Source organism: Ailuropoda melanoleuca, chromosome 6, assembly GCF_002007445.2.
Source record: "Ailuropoda melanoleuca isolate Jingjing chromosome 6, ASM200744v2, whole genome shotgun sequence".
Classification (NCBI taxonomy): domain Eukaryota; kingdom Metazoa; phylum Chordata; class Mammalia; order Carnivora; family Ursidae; genus Ailuropoda; species Ailuropoda melanoleuca.
Window position 1 is genome coordinate 131,131,167 of NC_048223.1, and position 21,159 is coordinate 131,152,325.

Consider the following 21,159-nt stretch of genomic DNA (forward strand, 5'->3'; position numbering starts at 1 on the left):
GGTCGGGGCCTCGGGGCGTGAGGGCGGCGGCGGGCGCGCCTCCAGAGCCCGCCCCGACGGCCCCGCCGCGTTCCAGACGTCCCGCCGCCGCCGGCCACCCGCGACCCCGACGCAGACCCGGCCTGGACGCTCAGGTTCAGCCCTACCCCGCCTAAGTCTGCGGACGCCCCCCGAGCTCCCGGCTCCCCGACGGCGCTTTCCACGGTCGCCCCCGCATCGGGCCGCCCGGAGGACCACGCGCCTTTCCGCGCCCCGGCATCCCCGCCTCCACCGGCCCTAGACCCCGCCCGGGAGGGCCCCGACTCCCCTCCCAGCCGCCCCGAGGACCGCGCGCCCCCGCAGTCCGCGCCCCCGTCGCTGAACGCCGCCCTTCTGCAGACCCTGGGGCACCTGGGCGACATCGTGGCCATCCTGGGCCCGCTGCGTGACCAGCTGCTGACCCTGAACCAGCACGTAGAGCAGCTGCGCGGCTCCTTTGACCAGACCGTGTCCCTGGCCGTGGGCTTCATCTTAGGCAGCGCCGCCGCCGAGCGAGGCGTCCTGGCTGACCCGCTGCGAGAGTGAGGCCCGGCCTGCATAGGTCCCTTCTGTAAGACCGTGTCCCTTCTGTAGGACCGTGTTCCCTCTGCCCTGACCTCATCCTGTGACCCTCCCTCACTCCAAATCTAGGTACGTTCAATAAAAAGATTGTTTATTCCCGATTTAATCCTGTGAACGTGTGTAGGTCTTGTGCTGGGTGGGAATGGCCCCTGCTGGTAGGGGTTGGACGGCCTAGGCACTGAGGTGTGCTGGGATGCTGGCCAGGACCTCACCTAGGCGGCCAGTTTCCAAGGGCACGTGGAACCCAAAGTTGGGGTCTTTGTAACACCCTGGCTTTCCCCAGGTCTCCCAGACCCTGTGCGCCAGGACTTTGCAGACCAGCCCTAGGTGGGTGAGCGTTCTCCGCCTTCCCTGTAGCCCTGCTAAGCAGGAAGAGGGGGAGGTTGGCATCCCTGGGGCAGGGGGTTGTCAGGGGGTCCTCTGCACTGTGCTGCCCCAGCCTGGCCTGGGTTGCAGTTAGGGTGTGCCCGGAGTCCCACTGCTGCCCCAGGTAGGCCTGAGCCTCTCTGCTGAGCTCTGTCTGGGAAACGACCCCTCAGAGGTGCCTGGAACAGGACAGGCAAGAGAGCTAAGGCACACCAGGGAAGTGACTGCTCTGGGTGGGCCAGGGACAGCTGGATAGGGGCTCTTGAGACTTTCGACTTTGGCCATGGCCAAGGATCAGGTCTCCGCAGTTTTGAGAGGACTTCACCAAAACCGCCCTGGGAGCATTTTCCAAATAGTGATTGTGGCCCCACCCTCTACGGGTGGTTCTGAAAGGACAACTGGGTGGGCCCGGAGGTGCTCCCGCGCCCCCCCCCCCAGATAAGGAAGTGGCCTGGGGCACTTGGCCGGCATGACAATACAGTTTCTCCAGCAGGGGCTCATTCAGAGACTCAAGTGATTGCCCTAGGCACAAAGCTAAATGAAGGGTGGGTGTCCTTGCGGGTCCTGTGTTCCAAGGTTCCAGCAGTCCCTGGGGCTCTGGGGTGGGTGGTGGGGTATCTCCCCCAAGTCCAGAGACAGAGAAGAGACCCCAGTTGCACCCTTGGCCTGCAGGGATCCCCAAGTGGGAGCAGGAGTGGTCTCCCTGACCCCAAAAGCTATGCATTGATGGCAGGTCCTGGGGGCTCTGTGAGACCAAAATCATAGAAGTGACTAGATGTCACCTCATTTGAGACACATTTGCCTCTGCTGCACGATGTGGTCCATACTGTGGTCCCTGAGAGTCTCCAAGCTGCCAAAAACCTGCTACGGGGTGATTCAGCTTGCAGGCCTACCCACACTCCCCCTGCTCCTAGAAGGTCAGAGCCACAGGCTGGGGCAAATACACCCCCCGCCCAGGGGTGGAGATGACACCCTGAGGTGTGTGCATCCTTCGGGTCACCAGGGACCCTCTGTCTTGGAGAAAGGTGGTTTTGTGACTGGAAGAAAAATATGGAAGTCACTGAGTTTGAGATACTTGGGGGCACCAGGAAAAACCCATCTGCCTTACGGCCCACATTGAGGATGGGGTGCATCCCATGGCTGCCTCCTCCGGCCCTTTACGTCGGAGTAAGGAAATGTTCTTTCTCCAGTCATCTTCAGCGTCTTCAGGCTGGGGAGGGGCTAAGCCCAGCTGCTGGGCCAGAGTCTCTGCTCTTTTAAGTCCTGTGGCTGAAACCCTGAAGATGCCTGAGTCCCTTCTCGCTGGCCCTCCCCCTCGTGTGGGTCAGTGGGCTGAGGCGTGTCCTCACCCTGTCCTGTGACATGCTTGTCTTACGTTGGCGGCCTGGGTTTGGTTCTGGGCGTGTAGGATGAACACCGCAGTAGGAACGGGGTCACTGGCCACGAGCACGGGGCAGTGTCTCCAGCAGGGTGTCTTGGAAAACCCTCTCATCTCACTAGGGGCCCTTGGACAATACAGTCATACCTTTTAAAAAATTTTTAAGTTAAAATTTACATTAAAAAATGTGCCATGTCCCCCATCAGCTCCGCGGCGTCCAGCACATTCACCGTGCTGTGCAGCCAGCCCCACCCTCCGTCCCCAGGACTCGCTCATCCCCCCCCCCACTGAAGCCCTGTCGCCACCACCTCCCCCACCCCTAGTGCCCACCGTCTCCTCTCTGTCTCTGTGAACGTGGCGGCTCCAGGGACCTCACGGGGGTGACGGCGCACAGTCCTGGTCCTTCCGTGTCTGGCTTTCACTTGGCATCAGGCGCTCGGGGCTCCTCCACGCGGAAACAGGTGCCAGCCTGTCCCTCCTCTCAGGGCGGAGAGACACGCGTCCCTTCATCCCTTCGTCCCTGCTGGACACCGGGGCTCCTTCCAGCTGTTGGCTCCTGGGAATCAGGCTGCTGTGAACACGGGGCTGCAAACATCTGTTCAGGGCCCTGCTTTCAGTCCTTGGGGGTGCGCGCCCAGAGCTGGGATCGCTGGTGATATTGTTCTGAATTTTTTGAGGAAGGTGCATACTGTTGTCCGCGCGGCTGCCCCGGTTCACATTCCGGCCCGCGGTAACAAGGTTCCAGTCTCTCCGTCCTCACCAACATGTGGTATTTTCTTTGTTGTTTTTGGATCGTAGGCATCCATGTGGGTGTGCAGCTCGCACCTGCGATGAGTGTTCTCACAGCACACACACTGCGGCCATGCCCCAGTGATAGTCATGCCCTACTGTCGAACTGCCCAGTCGACCCGCCCAGCCAGCCCGGAGCTCCCCCCCACCCCACCCCACCCCCACACATGCTGTCCGGTGCTGCTCTGAGGCCCAGAAGTGTCCACGTCACCTGCACCTCTCGTCAGCCCAGCCTAGGAAGCACTGTGGCCCAGGGTCCTCCCCTCCCTGCTGTGGGTCCTGCCCCCCAGCCGGGCACCTCCGCCTTCCAGGGTGAAGAGCACGTGTGTTTTAACGTTGAGCACTGATCCATCAAGGACCAGTGCTGCCCAGGCCTTCTTGAAGTAACCTTTTTCTGGTGATCAATATGTTGGTTATAAGAGAACACTTCAGTGTTACATGTATTTTCTCCAAATACACAAAAAACCCTATCAGTTTGGGTGCTGCTTTTTGACTCCTGAATAGGTGTGCATCGCTGTTTGTAATGATCTCTGGCACCTGTCCTCTCTCTGATGTCCAGTTGTGCCCAAAAACGTAACAGAAGTAAACTTTTAACTTCATGTTTGAAATTGCTGTCTTCTCAATTGTCCTTGTTTATCTGTCCATATTATCTGCCATCTCTTCCGTGTTTGTTCCTCTGGTTACGTCATCTATATAATGTCCCACCGGTAGACATTTCGGTATTTGCAACACTCTCAGGCCCCTGCTGCTTTTGGACTCTGCTGGGGCAGGTTCTGAAATCTGGTTTTCCAAGTCCAAGCAAACGGCTTAGTGTTACATCCCTCAGATTTTGGTAAATTTATCTTTCATATGATTTATAAGGAGAAAGGACAGACTTCTATATTCCTTCAGTTTTGCCAGAGGCCTGCGGTCTACCCGATTACAGCGTCTGTGATTTCTCCCTCCGTGAGGCCAACCACTCCGACTACATGCTTGGTTCCCACCTGACCTCCCACACCAGTTCCGCTGCTAAATTTTCCTGTGTTACAAACCATACTGCTCTATATTATGGACTGGGTGTTTGTGTCCCCCAAATTCATATGTTGAAATCCTAACCAGCCGCGTGATGGTGCTAGTAGCTGTTTAAGCCCCCAGTCCGTGGTGCTCCAACCTCCCACACACTTGCCAAATCTATCACACGAGCGTATTTCAAATTCAATGCCGAGTCCATGCCAATGTTCCAGAAGTCTGCCCAGCCAGCCCCTCACTTCGTTTTCCATGGTGCCCACCAGGGCTCATTCACATGCTGCTGTCTCCCAGAACTGTCGTTTGTGACAATTCTAGAGAAATCCTAATATTTTCTGTTCTTCCAGTTTGACAGATAATGGCTCTGCCGGTGTGAGGCTCCCCTCCTCCTGGCCTGGCCCAGACGCCAGCCTGGCTGAGTCCCTGGCTCTGTCCCGGCCAGCGTCCCAGGCCTCCTACTTGGATGCAGCCCCCCCTCTCCATCACCAGTAGGTGGAGATCTGTTTAGGGTCCATCTGCTGGCCCACAGGCACGCCTTTCTGCCCATAGAGCGAGTTTGACTCTCACCTCCACAACAGCCAGTGGGCACTTCATTCCTTCCCTTCTTTTCAGAACCCTTCAAGGGTCCTGATACATTCCTTCAAGGGCCCTTCGGACCTCCCCAAAAATGTCAGATCTCTGAAGGATCAGCAGGAAGTCTTACTCCCTGCTTTTCCGACAGGACCTGATTAACCCCGCCTGGTTTTGGTTCTTCCCCCCAGGCCTGTGTCTGTAAACGGAGCTGGAGGAGCCTGCGTCCCTTGGCCCTGCCGCTGGACTCCCTTCTCCACGGAGCGGAGCGGGGGAGCGGATGGGGGGGTGCTCTGCGTCACCACACCTACAGCCCGGAAATCTGACACCCGCCAACTGGGGTGGGGTCCTGTCCACCTTGTTCAACACTCACACCTAGGTTCTTCCCACCAGGAGCACAAACAGGAAGTGTGGGGGGCTCTAACGGAGGGGGGGGAGCCGGGGGAGGGTCGTGTAAGGGCCCATGGGAGTCTGAAGAGCAGAGGGCCCTGGAGCGTAGGCTAAGGGGCAAAGAGGAGGGGAGGGGAGGAAAAGGAAGGGGAGGAGCCGCCCCGTCGGTGATCCAAGGTCGGGGGGGTGTGGCGGGCGGGGAAGGGGAGGGGCGCGCGGCTGTGGCTTTGATTTCTCCGGCGGCCACGCGAGGCTGGAGTGAGTCAGGGCCAGAAGGGCACCGGTGCGGCCGCACTGGATCAGCCTGCCCCTCCTAATGGGGGTGGGCGTGGAGAAGGGGGTCTTGGGCGGGGCAGGCCTCCCTCGGCAGAGCGTCCGGGTTGGCCCTGGAGGCGCGCGGGGCGGGGCGGAGGCGTCTGGGCCGCAGGACACCCGGGACCGGGAGCCCAGGTGGAGGGCTTAAGTCTCGGAAGGTCCGGTGGAGGGAATGGGGGCTTTAGACGTGAGTCGGGGGCGGGGCCGCCAGGGCCTCGGAGGGACAGACTGGACTCCGCGTGGGGAGCCCCCTTTCCGCGGCGAGCAGGTGCGGGATTCGGGGGGAGGTCAGCGGTCAGAGCCAAGCCCTGCAGCCCCAGAGTGAGGAAGCTGAGGGTCGGCGTGGGCTCGAGCTGCGGGGGAGAGGGAGGGACCCAGACTGCAGCAGCGAGGGGAAGGGAGACCCCAGGGGACACGAAGCCCCACTCCCCTGGGTGAGGGGAGGGGGCTCTGAAGGGCAGGGTCCACCCCAGGCACAGCTGGCAGCTGGGGTGGGGGACGGTTCAGGTAGGGGAGGGTGGAGGCAGGAGGGCCCCCTTAGGGAGGCCTCTCCCGGCAGGCTGCCGGATGGGGCCCTGAGATCAGAAGTGGACAGAGGTTAAGCTGTGTCTGCAAAGGCGCGGGCGCGGCGGCTGCGCGGGCTCCGGGCGTTTCATCAGTGAGCACACGACGCACGAGTTCCCAACAAACGTGCATCGAGAGGGTGCTTGTGGGGCCGGCTAGATGCTGCCGGAGCGGTCGTGGGGGGGCGACTTCCTGTGGTCGGGTTTGTGTGGCGCCGCCCCCCGCCCCCCTCCGTGGGTCGGTCAGGCCCCCACAGCTGGGCCCCTGCCGCCGCGGCGCTAGGCACCTGCGTCCTTAGAGCAGTCCAGAGACCTCACTGTCCACACGGGCACACGCTGCAGGGACCGGTGGACCAACTGGGCCGGCGCGAGGCGTCGCGCTCCCTCCTCTGACCCTTCTCGGCCCGGGTCAGCGCTCGCCGGTTCCCGCTGTGCCCGCCGGAGTCGGCTCCCACATCACCCCCTGCCCGGCCCGAGAGGCTCGGAAGGCGGGGTTGGGGGTGTTAATCCAGGCCTGGCCTGAGAGGCCTTTGATCCCGCAGGGCGGGGCGGGCGCTGAGGCTGGCGGTTCCGCCCAGGCTGGCGCCAGCGCCCCCCGGGAGCCGGGAGGTGGGCTGGGGCAACCACACCCGCTGGGAGGGGGGGTCGCCCTGGACGCAGCACGCGCTGGTCCTTGGGGTCTGTCCTGGAGAAAGAGGTGGTAGCCACCTGAGCACGTGGGAGGGGTGCATGACCCCAAAGGGACTCTGCAGCCGTCCCTAGAGCACCGGTGCCTGGAGGCCTACCCACTGCATTCAGGAGCGAGGACGACAGCCCTTGAACCTGGGGCCTGCAGCGTCCCCTGGCGGCTCTGAGCCTGCACTGGCCACGGGGCGGGGCGGGGGGTTGGGGAACAATGCCTCCTCGGTCCTTCCTGCTGGGGCCCTCCTGGGAGCAGCAGGGAGGAGTCCATACTCCCAGCGGGCAGTCACCCCTCCTTCCTGTCACCGGAATCCAGCTCTACGGCACCAGAGTGAATTGGGGTGGGGGGGGGAATAGGGTTCTGGGAGGCCTCTGAGTATAACCTGAGAGGGAAGGGCCAGTTGGAGCCAGTGGGTACTCCCCGTCTGCCTGGTTGCAGTTGCTGTCTGGGAATGCCTACCCTGCCAGACAGCCAGAGGCAGCGGACACCTGCCCTGGGAGCCCCCCTGTCCTAGGAACAATAATGCGGACTCCCCCTACTTGAAGCAGGTGTGCACACCTGTCAACTTTGGCACTGCAGACCCCCACGGGGGAGGAGACGAGGGGGCTCCGCTTCCCCAAAGGACAAGCCTCCAGCATGGGTGCTAAAGTGGGAGGGGGCCAGCCTGGGTGGGGGTGGGGGGAGATGAAAGGATGTGACAAGTCCTCAACCAGCACTTCTCCCTTAACCGGTGGCCACAGCCCCGCCCCTCTCCAGACATCTTGGAGCCAGGGGAGGTGTGAATGGCCTCCTTTGTGCCTCTGAATTGAAGGCAATTAGGTGCTACTTATCTGGGGGAGGGGGGAGGATTTAAGCCATCTTCGCAAACCAGTCTCCCACTCCCTCCACCTGAGCTTATAGACGCCATTCAGCTCTGCTAAACCTGCTGGGGACCCCGTGCCTTGCTCCCACGGTCTATTCTGCGGCAGACCCTGTGCCTCATCCCCGGTCTAATATCCTGTGAACCCTGAGCCTGGCCCCACAGCCATGTCCCCCTCCTCTACCCTGCTCAGTGGCCGCGAGCCATCCAGCTTCGGCTCGGTGGACTGGCTTTCCCAGAGCAGCCACGTGGGGCCGTCACACACCTCCAGGCCCGCTGAAGTCTCTTGGAGGAGCGCCTCTGCCCCAGCCAGGGTGTCCAGCAGCAGGGAGCTCCCTCAGACTGTGGGCATGGAGAATTCCTCAGATGTGTCTTCGCCAGGCACGACCACGGCCGGTAGGTCTGGGGGTGAGTGGGGAGGATGCTCCCTTCCTTCCCAGACTGGGATGGGAGCTGGGGAGGATTCAGGTGGAGGCCTTAATTAGGGTGGGAGGTCGGGACGTTCTTACAAGGTTGGGGCTGGAGGTTTCCCCTGACCGCCCCCCCCGAAAGTAAACACTTGCTCTCGGAAGCAGCAACAGCAATGGGGGTTTTCCCTCTTCGAGCCCCTCGGGGCCCCGCTTTCCCATGCCCCTCCTGGAAGGGCTGGCTTCTGGCCCTGACCGGGCTGCCTCTGGACTCCAAGAGTCAGCACTGCACCCTTGTTCCATCTCCTCGCTGTGAGCCACCGTAAGGACACTCACCCTGCCCTGCGGTGCAGCTGACTTTCCGGTTCTGCAGTTAGTCCTTGGGGCCCGTTTCTACAGGAGTCACAGGGCAGTGGGCACGCGTGTCTCAAAGCTCATGAAATCAGCCTGGGTCTGAGGGGTTGTTGTGGTTCCTCCCTCAAGCTGGGCGCATTGGCGTGGCATCCAGATACCAGCCTGTTGACAGTGGACCTGGAACCCCGCGGGTTTGGCTCGGGGACAGCCCCGCAGTCCCGGGAATTCCCAGTACCTTCTGTGCCTTGACCCCAGGAGGTCCTGGTGGCTTCCTAAATTCTAACCATTGTTGTTTGCTGATGAGAGTTTCTTGGTCTGTCTTTTTGTCTTTGTGATGTAATCATTGCTTTTAGCATTAAAGTCATCCTACGTAGTCAGAAGTGGGGTTGATACTGTTAAAGTTTTCATATTTGAAAAAGTTGAATCTTATGGAAGACTTTTATACTTCAATGAAGGAAAATTTTAAATTTATTCTCTGCACCCAGCAGCCCCCCCCCCGAAAAAAACCCAGGCAGTCATCCCCGCATCCAAATCCTTCATGCTGGCTTGTTACAACACCCTACCCCCCCTACCCTCTAGCAAAGCTCCTCGTGTCCTACTGCACACTTCAGGCAAGTGTTAAAATTAATTTTATAGGATCTGTTTCCCCCACAAAGTGCCCGTCGGCATTTTGGTCTGACGTGCGTTGAAGAAACACCAGGTAGCACTCCTCACCGTAAGGGACTTAGTGCCTTCCCCCCCCCCCACTTCGAAATTAGACACAGGGTGCCTGAGGGGCGTGGTTGCATGAGAGTCTGAGTCTTGGTTTCGCCTCAGGTCATGACCTTGGGGGCGTGGGACCGAGCCGGCATGGGGCTCTGCGCTCAGCGAGGAGTCAGCTTGAGATTCTCTGTCTCCCTCTGCCTCTACCCCCACCCCTAAAATAAATAAATCTTAAAAAGAAAAAGACACGGACTTGCCACAGATTCAGTTGGTGACTGGGAAGCCTGGGGGCATGGTGATGAAAGCCCTGAGCCCTCACAGCCGCCCCAGTGATCTGGGTTCCCTGTGTGTGGGCCAAAGAAGCCACTCTCTGGAAGGTTGGGGGGGGGTGGGTGCACTGGCGGAAGCTGAGGGGCTGCATCAGAACTGTTCCGTCCCGCAGTCCTCTGTCTCCAGGATTCCTGTCCCGGGACTCCACCCCACGCCTGAGCTGGCAGGGGAGGAGGGGGCTGCCGCCATGATCCACACTTGCGCCCAGACCGTGGGACAGCAGAGTGGTGAAAGCCACTAGGAAGGGGAAGCCTGAGCCGTGGGGGCCATTTGCTCCTGCGGAGGCCCCAGCCGTTCCTCTCGTCCCGGTGTCTGCCGGCTGCAGAATTTGTGGCACTTGAACCCCCAGGGATTCAGTGCCCTTCTGTCCTTCTCAGGGTGGAGCAAGGAGGCAGAGACCCTGCGGGCTCCTCGAGTGCGCACGGCCTTCACCGCGGAGCAGGTCAGCACCCTGGAGAGCGCCTTCCAGCACCACCGCTACCTGGGCCCCCTGGAGCGCCGGACGCTGGCCCGGGAGATGCGGCTCTCTGAGGCGCAGGTGAGGGGCCGGGCCAGGGTGGAAGCGGCCCAGGAGATGGGGTTCTTCTCGCCCGTGCTCTGATCGAGTTTTTTCCACAGATAAAAACCTGGTTTCAGAATCGCCGAATGAAACACAAACGCCAACTGCAGGACTCCCAGCTGAGCAGCCCCTTCCCTGGAGCGCTCTACCCACAGGTGGCACTCTGCCCACCTCCCTCTGCCCTGCGCAGCGGCCTGCAGCTGCTGTGCCCTTGCGCATCCCTACCTGGGCCTCGAGCTCTGGGACAGCCCCGTGGCTCCTTTTGGGATCTCTGCCAACTAGAACAAACGTCCGTGGCCTTGGCGTGGGCCTCGTGCAGCAGGCAGCCTCTCTTGTGCTGCCTCCCGGACCCCGGGGGCCAGGCACACATGCCGGGCCCAGCCTTGTCCAGGGGACCCTGGGACCTGTGTGCCCTGCCCCAGACCGGGGATGCCTTTTGAAGAAGTGTGATAAGCCGGAGGCCTGGGCTGGCACGGGAGCGTGTCAGACGCTGCCATCTCCCACACAGCAGGTGCAAGCAGAGCTGTGCCTGGCATCTCCAGAGAGCCATTCACCATTCATTTCCACCACAGCGACACCAGATGTGAGCCGTGTGTCCATCCACAGGCAGGACCTGGAAGCCTGAACCACCGTAAGATTCTGGAGGGTTTACAGTTGAAGACGTTTTACAGCTGCTCCTTCACTGAAAACACTCCAGGCTTAGTTTAAGAACTAAATGATGGGTCAGTGAACAAAACCAAAAGCCAGACATGAACTTGCAAAGTGTTGGGCTTATAGCATATGACTAACTGGTAATTTATTAATATAAAGTGTTGGAAAAAAATAAAGAGGCAGGGGTGCCTGGCTGGGTGGAGTCTGCGACTCTTGACCGTGGGCTGTGAGTTCGAGCCCTGTGCTGAGCGTAGAGCTTACTGAAAAATAAAATCTTAAAACAAATTAAGATGGAGACTTTCATTGTGCTGTATGCCTGTAAGTTCCGGGTGTAAATGTGGAAACCATGAAGCGATCAAAGGAGGTGACATGTTTGCTTTATCACCTTGGGGTTTGAGTTCCGTGTTCACAATGACCCCAAGGCTGGAACTGGAAAGGAACCCAGACAGTCGTCCTGCCCACTAAAACATTAGAGGCCGGTGGGGTTGGCAGCCTCTGCTGTGGCCTTGTCTCCAGAGCCCACGCAAGCCAGGCACGGTGCTGGGTTCTTCGGTGATTCTCACGTTGGCTGGAAACGTGGGGAGCCGGCATCCAAACCTGTGTCCGATGTGGTTCGAGGGCCCAGCCTTCTACCAGTGTCTCTGGCCAGGCTGTCGTAGCCACAGGGGGAGGCCTCAGTCTGGGCCCCGGGAAGGACACTGCAGCAGGACCCCGAGAGCTCCTGGCACGCCAGGTCCAGCTTGCTGTGGAGAGCGGCTTCCCCACCCAGCTCCAGCAGCAGAAGTCTGGGCATCAGAACAGACCCGTGCAGGGGCAGCAAAGCTACAGGCCAAGGCCTGAACCCTCTCGTAGGGACGGCCACCACTCCATCCACTTGTGGTTACTTTGCCATTCTGTTGGGCCGTTTACTCAAGATTTCTTGTGGAGTCAGGATTTGCTTAAACACATGCTGTTCAGCTTTGTGTGTTTTCTTTGGTTTTAATCTCAGGTTCAAAAACACCAATCTTTCTACACCCCTAAAAACGTGAGCATTTAGTTACCTTTTACTTCCACGTTGCCCAGTGGTTCCAGGGGAAGCTGAGTGAGTCACGGTGTGTGTCCTACGTGTCCTGTGTCCTCCGTGCGGCGTGACCAGGGGCATCTGTGCTGTGTCTTCTGCTCCCAGGACCCACACACCCTGCCGCTTGGGGCATCACTTGCTGGAAATGTCAACTCGCTTCTGGGCAGTAGACGCCCCTTCGCCTGGTCTTCTCTATAACCCGAGTGGCCTTCATGAGCAGTCACCGTGGGGCTCGGGGGTGGGACTCACTGCTGGGACCATGCTTCCTAGGCCCTCCCCCTGCTGCTCAGACTGGTGCGGGGCTCCCGCCCCCTTAGCCGGGACCAGCATAGGACAGCAGGCTTCACCCCCTGCAGCTGAACACAGAAACACCTGTGAGAGAGTCTTGCCCAAAACCCAAATTCCAGTCTACAGAAAACAGGGACTTTACAGTGGACCCCAGTTGGGGCTCCTCAAAAGTCGCTTGTGAGAGGGGCAGGGAGCCGCGGCGGCCGCAGAGCAGCCGTAAGACAAGTGTGCCCCTCGGTGGATGACAACCCGGGCGGGCGAGGAGCAGCCGGGGTCCCTGCAGGGCCTCCTGTCTGAGACATTCACAGGCTTCAAAGCAATGGGAAGAAGCACCCATAGCAGGATATTCGCTGTGGAGCCGGGTGCTGGGTCCACGGTCGCGGAGCTTATGCCCCTGAGAACTTCCTGAAACCACAGCCGGTGGCTGGAGGGCTGCATGGGCGCTGGCTGGACTGGAGGCACGCCCAGGCTGGACTCGGGGGTCACCAGGCAGTGAGCCCTGGGGGCGGGGGCCACCCCCCAACCCCCCCCCGCCCCCGCTAGCAGAGCGGAAGTCATGGGCTTGGTGAACGAATGCTGTCCCCGCCAGCCCCCGGCTCCGGGGCATCTGGAGAGACCCTGCACCCCCACGACGGCGGTGAAGAAGCTCCTTGTGCCGTGGCACCGACGCTCTGCACACGTTCCACTCCATGGGCACCCGGGGCGAGAGGGAAGGCTGTCCCCGGGACCCCATCATTGTGCAGCAGCCACGGTGGTGAGTGGCAGGAGAGGACCCCCACAGCAGCGGCCGGGCCTGCAGCACCCACGCTCCCAGCTCAGGCAGTTATCTGCAAGCGGCAAGGGAGCACCCCACCCAGCTCCACGCGGTCAACGGGGACCCCACCCCCAGTGCTGGGGTGGGGCGTGTGACCCAGTCAGCCTGGAACCCCAGGGGAAAGCTGGCAATGCTGAGGGACACCCACCCCCGCCCCAGGTTCCCAGGAGCCAGGCCCTATCTGCTGCATCCACACTGAGTGGTGCCAGGATCCCTGCTGTCCTGTGGCACTCTCAGGGGTCCCGCGGGGAGCCCGCCCCCCAACCCCACAAGGACAAGGCAAGGGGAGGGTCTCCTGGAAGCTGCCCCACCCTGCTGCCCACCCAGCCCATCCCTTCCCCTCCTCCCGGAGGCTGTGGTCTTGGAGGGAGGAACGATCAAATGAGATTAGGGGACCAGCCAGCCCAGCACTGCTGATAAAGGGGCGTCTGTAATCGCTCGATTGGCTGGGCCGATTAGCCGACAAAGGCCAGCAATCATTGCTTAAGCTCTCGGTTCCTGAGGGCTTCTGTCCATTTTCCTACACCAGGAAGTTAAGACCACAGGCTCCAGGGATAAGGGGCCCCCACCCTGACCCTCGGGGCAGTGGCTGCAGATTCCTGGCCCACCCCCCCCATCCTCTCCCAGGCACCCTGGGGACACCCGCCCTAGGTGGCACAGGCCCTGGCTGCTGCACCGTCCCTGCACACACCCGGGAGCCAGGTCACCCCCTCACGTCCATGTCCACACATTTCTTACTAATTCCTCCGAGACCTATTCCTCCGAGACCTTCTTAGCGACCACCCCCAACATGCACTCGTAGCAGCAAGAGAAAGCCTCGTAGGACCGGAGGCTTTGATTTAAACTCTAACCCTCCAGACATGATCACACTTAAGTTCACATCAAATTAGCTTTATTGACATTTCTGATCAGAAAATCAACTCACACTGACCGTTACAAAAGCAGAATGAAGGTATACGGAGCAGAAATCGCCGTGGACCAGCCCCCAGGACAGCCTCTGCGATAGGCCCTCCACCGGCCCCAGCCTCCCGCACGCGAAACCCAGAGACACCCGTCGTGGTCCCTGCCTGAGGGGTCCTGCCCCGTGCACACTGACAGCCGCCCTAGGTCCTGTTCCAGCAGCTTCTGTGACTCTGGGGGTGACCCGGCCCCTGGGGGCAAAGGTCAATCAGGGGCAGGCCCCTAGGGCACACACAAAAGCCTTGTCTCTGCAGTTCGGGGCCACCCCAGCTGGAGGAGGGATGTGGGACCGCAGGGAATGCAGGCGGGAATGCCGGCGCAGGAGCGGCTCCGTGGGCGAGGAGGACCTCGCTGCCCCATTTTCCCATGCCTTACACCTCTTCAGACCAGACCCTCAAAGAAGTATATGCATAGGAAAAAGGAACAGCGAGCAGCGTGCACCGGTCCTGGTCCTGGGCGAGGGTCCCTGGGAGCGGCCGGCCGGGGAGGTCTGGCGAGGAGCGGGGAGGCAGCGGGTCCTGGGCAGCCGGTGGTGCAGGCAGCGGAGCCTGGGAGCACGGAGGAGAGCCCGTCTGCTGACGCCGGAGCTCTGCCTCTACCGGCAGGTCCGTCCCATTTATGGGAGGCCGCGACCTTGGGGCCCACAGAGCAGCCGCTGTCACATGTGGTTCCAGGCTGAGCCGTGCCAAGGACCCCATCCACCCCCGCGCCTGCGAGATTGGGGCACAAAGACCCGCTCTGAGCAGAGCGCTGAGCCTGGGCGGTGAGGCCACGGGGCCTGGGGGCTGCCGGCCTGGGGCCTGGGACCAGGCCAGCCCCGGCCAGCCTTATCTACCAACGTGCTGCTGCTTGCGTCAGGCCCGGAAAATGCACGTCTCTTCCCACTCCCTCCCCTGCTGATGCCCCTGGGCACCGAGTCCCGGGCCCCCCCCCAAGACCCCATGGGAGTCCTGAGGATCAGGTGGGATAGCTCTGCCTGGGCCCCACACACCGAGGGCACAGCCAAGCAAGGACCCAAGACTGCCTACACAGACACACACGCTTGTGGCTCAGATCAAGCGGGAGCCTAGAGGGGAGCAGAGGGGGCTGCAGGTGCTGGACAGGCAGCACCCCCAGGGAACTCAGGACACAGGTGGGGACCTGGAAGACCCTCCTGTTTCAGACTCAGGCCCCCACCTCTGCCACTCCCCACAGTCAGGAAGTTCTGTGAACAGAGCGGTGGACACTCCCCCGTGGGGACCAGGTTGCCCCCAACTTGGACGGGCACTGACCGGGCACCGACCGGGCACAGACTTCCATATGGTAGGAGCTGAGCTGCCCTGCATGCAACTCCTCAGCCTGGGGCAAGTGCCTAGAAGAGGGATGGGGGCGGGGTACATGTGCGCAGCAGCCCTCAGCTCTGCCCCCTGTAGAGCAGGGGTGAATGCCACTGCATCTGAGTCCCGCACCGGCCACTAGGTGGGCAGAGGCAGGACCCTTGAGGGGGCACAGGTGGACACAAGAGCACAGCCATCGGCCTCTCATGGACATGCATGGGCCCTGCTGCCTGGCCCAGGCCCTCCTGACACGCCCTGCCATGGTCTGGACCCCTGTTTGGAACAGAGCTGCTGCAGGCCCATGGCCTCTGTGGGGACAGTCCCCCAGCGCTGGCCTCAGGCCTCTGCCTCAGGCTGATGGACACAGAGGTGCAGAGACCAGCGTCTGGGCGGTCAGGGACAGACGCTCCCCGAGCCCATGCCGGGGAGGCAAAGGGTGTGTCAGCCCCCATCCTCTGCTGGGAGGAGCAGAGCCCCAAACCTGCTCACACCGTCTTCGTTCACACTGGCTGCAGAGTCTCTGGCTGAAGGGGGATGCCCTTACACCCCAGCCCTCCAGCCCCGTGGTGGCTCGGGCCGCGTCTTCTGGTCACTGTTCTCTGCAGTACCGCAGGGGTCCTGCGGCAGAGGGCGGTGGGGTGGGGACAGAGCACTGCCACGTCTGCACTTTGTTTCCTTAAACTTGTTTTCCTGGTTGTAAGTCAAGGCCTGCTCAGTGTAAGGCACTTCCAAAGTCCAGAAAGGGTTAAAGAGACAGTGTCAGGCAAGGACCCCAGCCTTGGGCCGTGGCTGGGTGTCCCTGGTCCCCCTCCAGTTACCTCATGATCCCCTTGGCCTGCCTTTCCCTTTGAAGCTGGAGAAGCCCAAGAGTTTGTCCTGGGGATGGGGTGGCCAGTGCCCCACCAGCTGGGGGAAGGGGCCAGGCCACTGTCTGTTGTTTCCCCCGAAAGCCACAGAGACGTGGGAGATTCTGAGTCCGGGAGCCTCCCTCTGCTGCCTGCCTGCGGAGCTGCTCAGAGGAAGGAGGCAGAGGAGAGGCTGGGTGCTCTGTGGGGGGGTCCCATCCCAGCAGCCTGGCTGTGGCCCCTGGACAGCCCGACTCTTGGGGTGTCAGCCTCCCACGCATGTCAGTCTTGTGGATCCAGGAGATGAAGGAATGGACTGAGGGACAGCTTCAGCCTGGCAGAGCTGTTGGGAGAGTGCCCAGCAGATGGACGCTGGGATGCTGGTGGACCCTGCCCACCCACCCTGCTCTGACCTGCTGCGTGGCCCCCTCCATGCTCTGAGTGGAACCCAAACCGGGAGCAGGAATGCTAGGCCACAGGCGGCCCCTCCCTGCACACGTGGCCACACAGCCTGGCTCCCACCTGTCCAGGGAGACCCCAGGTCAGACTTTTCTGCACGCCAGTTCAGACCCCCCTCAAGCGGTGAGGACAGTTCCCAGTGGGCAGACACCGAGGCTGGGGTCTTTGTAGCACTCCTGGGTCCTTTAGGCAGACTCCAGCCTCAGGAAGCCTTTCTGGTGGCCAGCCCCATGGAGTCCATGCAGGCCTGGGCTCTGTGTCTTGGTCCCTGTCACCTGGAGCAGGGCCCCCTTGCTAGGTCTGGTGCAACCTTGGGCACCGTGGACCCCAAGAGTGGCCCCTAGAACTCCAAACGCGCTAGGCCCGGCCCTCCCTTTGCCTACAAAACAGAAAATATCCTTGTTGGCCCTGGGAGGACGTGCTTGGCACTGAGTTGATGGGTGATAAGGGGCGGCCTTCAAGACAACTCGCTCCCTCCCCGTACGTACTCCATTCCGGGTGGGGAGGGCCTGTCCCACAGCTGTCTGCTCAGCTCAGGCCATGGCTTCCAGCCCCCAGAAGGTAGCCTGTTGTTAACCCTTGCTGGATTCTCCCCGTCTGTTCCCAGAGAGGGTACCCCATTAGTTTGCGGGATACAGAGGCTTCAGTCTCGCCAGCCCACACCCCCAACCTGCCCTCACCCCCAGCCTGCCCGCACCCCAGCCTGCCCTGCGCTTTTGGGGATTCACTGCAGTTCCTGGGTTAGTCTCCACTGTCATTTTCCAGCCCTGTTCAGGCAGGGTCAGCCACCCCTCTGCAGTGGAAGAGCTGAGGCCTAGATTATGGCTCACCACGGCAGCACAGCGTGGGCTGCCTCTCCTGGCCTCAGTTTCCCCACCTGTTAAAGGAGGTGCTGAAAATGGCCAATCCCTCCGGAGGCATGAGGTTAAAGGTCATGTCCCTGTGGCGTGGCATTCCCACCCCCAGGTATTACCCAGAGAAACGAGAGCCTTGGCCCCTCAACAGACTCGAGCGAGGACATCGCTTCACAGAGGAGTGGGGAGCAGTGCAAAGACACAGTCACAACAAAAACTACTCATCGATCTGGCTTGGAATTGAGCTGATTGTCCTGAATTTTGATTTGCTAAACCTGGGGTCCTGACACCCTTGTCTATGGCCAGAACGAGGGCTCAAGGAGGTGGGCTAACAGGAAATGAGTCTGGCCCTCCACCCTCAACACTGCCCTGGGAGAGGTGCCCGGGCAGAGATCCCTGTGCTCCTGGGGGTTCCCCGAGCAGAAGGGCAGGACAGCCAGTGTGACCTCAGTTGCAGGGGCCTGTGGCCCTGGGCGCCCATGGGTTGCCACAAGAGGGTGCCGGGTCCCTGGGACCAGTGCTCCTGGTCGGGCCGTGCACGCAAGGGTCTGAAGGAGGATGGATGGGCCCATGGGAAGGGGCAGGAGGGGGAGGCAAAGGGTTAAGCCTGGCTTGGGAGGCCCCTGCTTCTCTGCGTCAGGGTTTCAAGGCTGTGTCCTGTGACTCCCTCTCCGGGGGAGATAATCGTGGCTTCTTGATATTTTCTTTCTCCTCTCCCATGCCATATCAGAACACTGGCCCGGCCATGGGAACTTTCCTCTGCCCTCCAAGGCCGCTGTGCACACAGCCCCTCCCAGGGCACCCTTGGCCTTTCCAGGACCCCCCACCCATGGAAGAACAGGGGCCCTTTGTTAGGACTGCTGACCAGGCAGCCCCAGCCCTTGGGAGGCCCTCTGAGCACCTAGCCCAAGACTGGGCCTCTGGGCTTGTCCCACAGACGTGCACACACATTCACGCAAGCACGTGTGGGCACACACTCACCGCACAATCATGCTCATGTCTGCTCGCTCATACACATGCCCACACACGCTTGGCCCACCCCCTCCCACCCACTCCTTGGGTCTAGACACCAGGCTCGGCCCAGGTCCCCAGCTATCCACCTTGACCCCAGCTCAGTCACTACCATCCACGACCTGGCAGCCAGAGGTGTCTTTCCCACGGAAAAGGGGGCTTTGCCCCCAGTTTGGGGAGGGGCCTGTCACCTTCTGTCTTCCCCACATAATGGCCACTGCCATTCCCTCATAGTCTCCTTGGGTCCTGGGCCAGCTGACTCACAGAGAGAGGCCTTCCTCAGGCTCCAGTTTGGGGTCCCCACAGGTACTGCAGGCCCCTCGGCAGAAGTCTGGGGTGTCAATTAGGAATAGGGAATGCTGCGGGTGTGGGCAAGACTGCCCAGCCCCTGCCTGCATCAGCTCTGGCTGGGCCTGTGGGGCCCTGGTCCTCAGCCTCAGTTTGCTGAGGGGTAAACCGAGGCCCAGAGCAGCAAGGTGAGCCTAGCATTCAGGGACAAGGGCCAGTCAGGGTTAGAAACAAGTGACCCAGCTCCAGGTGCTCCCTAGGAGGACCCCTCCCCAATCTCCTCGTAAACAGAGAACTGCCTGGCTGGGTTGGTGGGGGCTATAGGGCGCCCCCTGTCCTGGGTGAGGGCTGGGAAGGCTGAGCGGACCCAGGATCTTGGGAAGGGGCTGAGCTGGGGCCAACCTCTCCTGGCTACAGGGCTGGAGACCACCCAGGGAGGAGCTCCGTGACCTGCTGCTCCACGCAGCTCTGGGTCACGGAGAAGAGGACCGGTCCAGACAGGGCAGGAGCCCGCGGACAGTGCGAGCAAAGGAAGGCACCCTGGGGGACTGAGTGTGAGCGTACATGTGTGTGCACATCCGTGTGTGTACCTGGAGGGTGCATGTGAGTATATGTGAGCTCCCCTGGGTCTGGGACCCTGAGTGGGGATGGAGGTGAAGGGCATGCTGGGGCAGCAAGGACTTGGGTCAGAGGCCTCTGGGCCTGGAAATGCGAGTGAGCAGAGCCCATCTTCTTCCCCACAGGGGAAGTGAGGAGGACACGGTGAAGACAGGACGGAGTGACCGGGGCAGCTGCCCAGGGCTGGGGCCAACCGGAACACTGGGCAGAGGGGTAACAGAGAATCAGAAAGTTTGGGACAGGGTGTGGGGAGGGTGAGCCCTTCCTGAGAGGCTGGCCCCATGTGGGCCCTGGGAGTGGGAGGCAGGCATGGTGGTGGTCTTTCAGGAGGGACCAGCTGACCCTTCACCTTCAGCCCTGCTTGGTCTCTCCTGGGGCCCAGCCAGGAAGGGTGGGCTTTCCTCTGGGAGCCCAGAGAGGGCTCAACACCCACCAGCCAGCTGCCCAGCATGGGCTGCATGCAGGGGGCAGGGTGGGGCAAGCTGGCACCATGCCAACCAGGGTCGGGGCGTCCAGCACATCCAGGTGACTGCCACTGTGAGGGTGTCCAAGGGTGCCACAGCCTCTATCCCGGCCCTGCTGCCCCCCACCCCCTGTCCACCCTCTTTGACCTCTGAACCTGCCATCTGCCTGGACAACCACTGGGCCGACCTGAGGGATGGAGTCAGGGGCACGGAGGGCACGTATCACTTTATTTCAGTCTGTGGGGGGAGGGGAGGAGAAAAAAACCCTGTGGGGGGCGCCTGGGTAGCGCAGTCGTTAAGCGTCTGCCTTCAGCTCAGGGCGTGAATCCGGCGTTCGGGGATCGAGCCCCACATCAGGCTCCTCTGCTGGGAGCCTGCTTCTTCCTCTCCCACTCCCCCTGCTTGTGTTCCCTCTCTCTCTGGCTGTCTCTCTCTCTGTCAAATAAATAAATAAAATCTTTAAAAAAAAAAAAAAGAAAGAAAAAAACCCTGTGAGAAGACCCAGGAGGGCGTGGGGGGTGTCAGAAGGGTCTGGACGTGGGGTCCCCCCCTCCCCTGGGGCAGGCCCACCCTGCGGGATCCCCGTCGGCCCGTCGACCACCTCCTGGCCGAGCTTCTGTGTTTCCTGGTGGGGCGGGGCCCGGAGGCAGCAGGCCCACGCCTGAGCACTTTGTCCGCGGATCTTCGAGCATCTGGCGTCCTTTGCAGAGTCTCTGAGGACACCGGAGGGAGGCAGCAGCACGACTCTGTGTCTCCCAGGCAAGCTGGGAAGAACCGTCATCTTCCATTTTTCCCCGATATAGAACAATATTGCTACTATAGAAATCGAGAGCAACACGGAAAAGAGAGGTCTGTGCGCTGCCCAGAAGCCATCGCCGGTCACCATGCTGGTTTCCCGCCCAGCGTCGCTCCCAGGCACCACCTAACCTCCTGGGGCGACGCGTGTGCGCCACCCATCTCTGCGGCAGCAGCCACGCTTCCCTGGGCACCCGTGGTGGGGTATTCCCAGGCCCGGGTGGTCTGCAGGCACCCCCACGGAGCAGCGGTCCGTGCCCCGGAGGCCTGGCAAGGTCTTTTCCTAAGTACTCATCTGTGGTTTCACTCCTGGTCACTCACTGAAAGCTTGCGTCTAAATTTCTTATTTTAAATAAATTTCTAAACTAAGATTTACAAAAGCAGGATGCTCAGCTGCATTTCTAATCATCAGTTCACATTTTCACACCTTCTGTGCATCCCTGAGTGTTTTCTCCCTTAAAAATGTTGAGTTACAAAATCGGGGCACCTGGTGGCTCAGATGGTGGTGTCTGCCTTCGGCTCGGTCATGATCTCAGGGTCCTGGGATTGAGTCCCATGTCGGCTTCTCCCTCTCCCTCTGTTCCTCCCCCTACTTGTGCTCGCTCTGTCTCTCTTTAAGAAAAAAAAAAAGTTACAAAATATTTAACCCTGCAAAAAGATAGGCGAAATACTGAGCTGAGCGCCCAAGCTTTGGCAGCTCAAAGTTACAACCTGAGCAGCTCATGCAACGTCTGAACCCCGGTGAGCCCTGCACCTCCGGGTTTTCACTCTGCCTGGGAACAGCTTTACAGATGGCCCTCTCCTGGAGCCTCCCTTCCCTGTGTTTTGGAATTCTGGATGTGTCTCATCAGGGATGCTGAGGACATT

General features: G+C 60.9%; 2 protein-coding genes across 3 annotated transcripts in view; both read left to right on the top strand.

Moving 5' to 3' along the window:
• Positions 1 to 655, top strand: part of UTF1 (undifferentiated embryonic cell transcription factor 1) — a 2,287-nt gene extending 1,632 nt beyond the window's left edge. Inside the window, exon 2 of the mRNA XM_034663649.1 lies at positions 77 to 655. Within this exon, the coding sequence (XP_034519540.1) occupies positions 77 to 564 (488 nt within the window). The 3' untranslated portion in view covers positions 565 to 655. The remainder of the gene's footprint in view (positions 1 to 76) is intronic.
• A 4,661-nt stretch (positions 656 to 5,316) lies between these two features.
• VENTX (VENT homeobox) lies at positions 5,317 to 10,756 on the top strand. 2 transcript variants are annotated; one of them, XM_002928708.4, is made up of 4 exons: positions 5,317 to 5,681; positions 7,552 to 7,913; positions 9,688 to 9,848; positions 9,929 to 10,756. In XM_002928708.4, the coding sequence occupies exons 2-4, from the start codon at positions 7,685 to 7,687 to the stop codon at positions 10,307 to 10,309; spliced, it is 771 nt and encodes a 256-aa protein (XP_002928754.2). In that variant the 5' UTR covers positions 5,317 to 5,681; positions 7,552 to 7,684; the 3' UTR covers positions 10,310 to 10,756. The 2 variants fall into 2 exon arrangements, with proteins under 2 accessions (XP_002928754.2, XP_034519406.1); XM_034663515.1 differs by having other exon boundaries at positions 7,559 to 7,913.
• Positions 10,757 to 21,159: the final 10,403 nt, after the last annotated feature.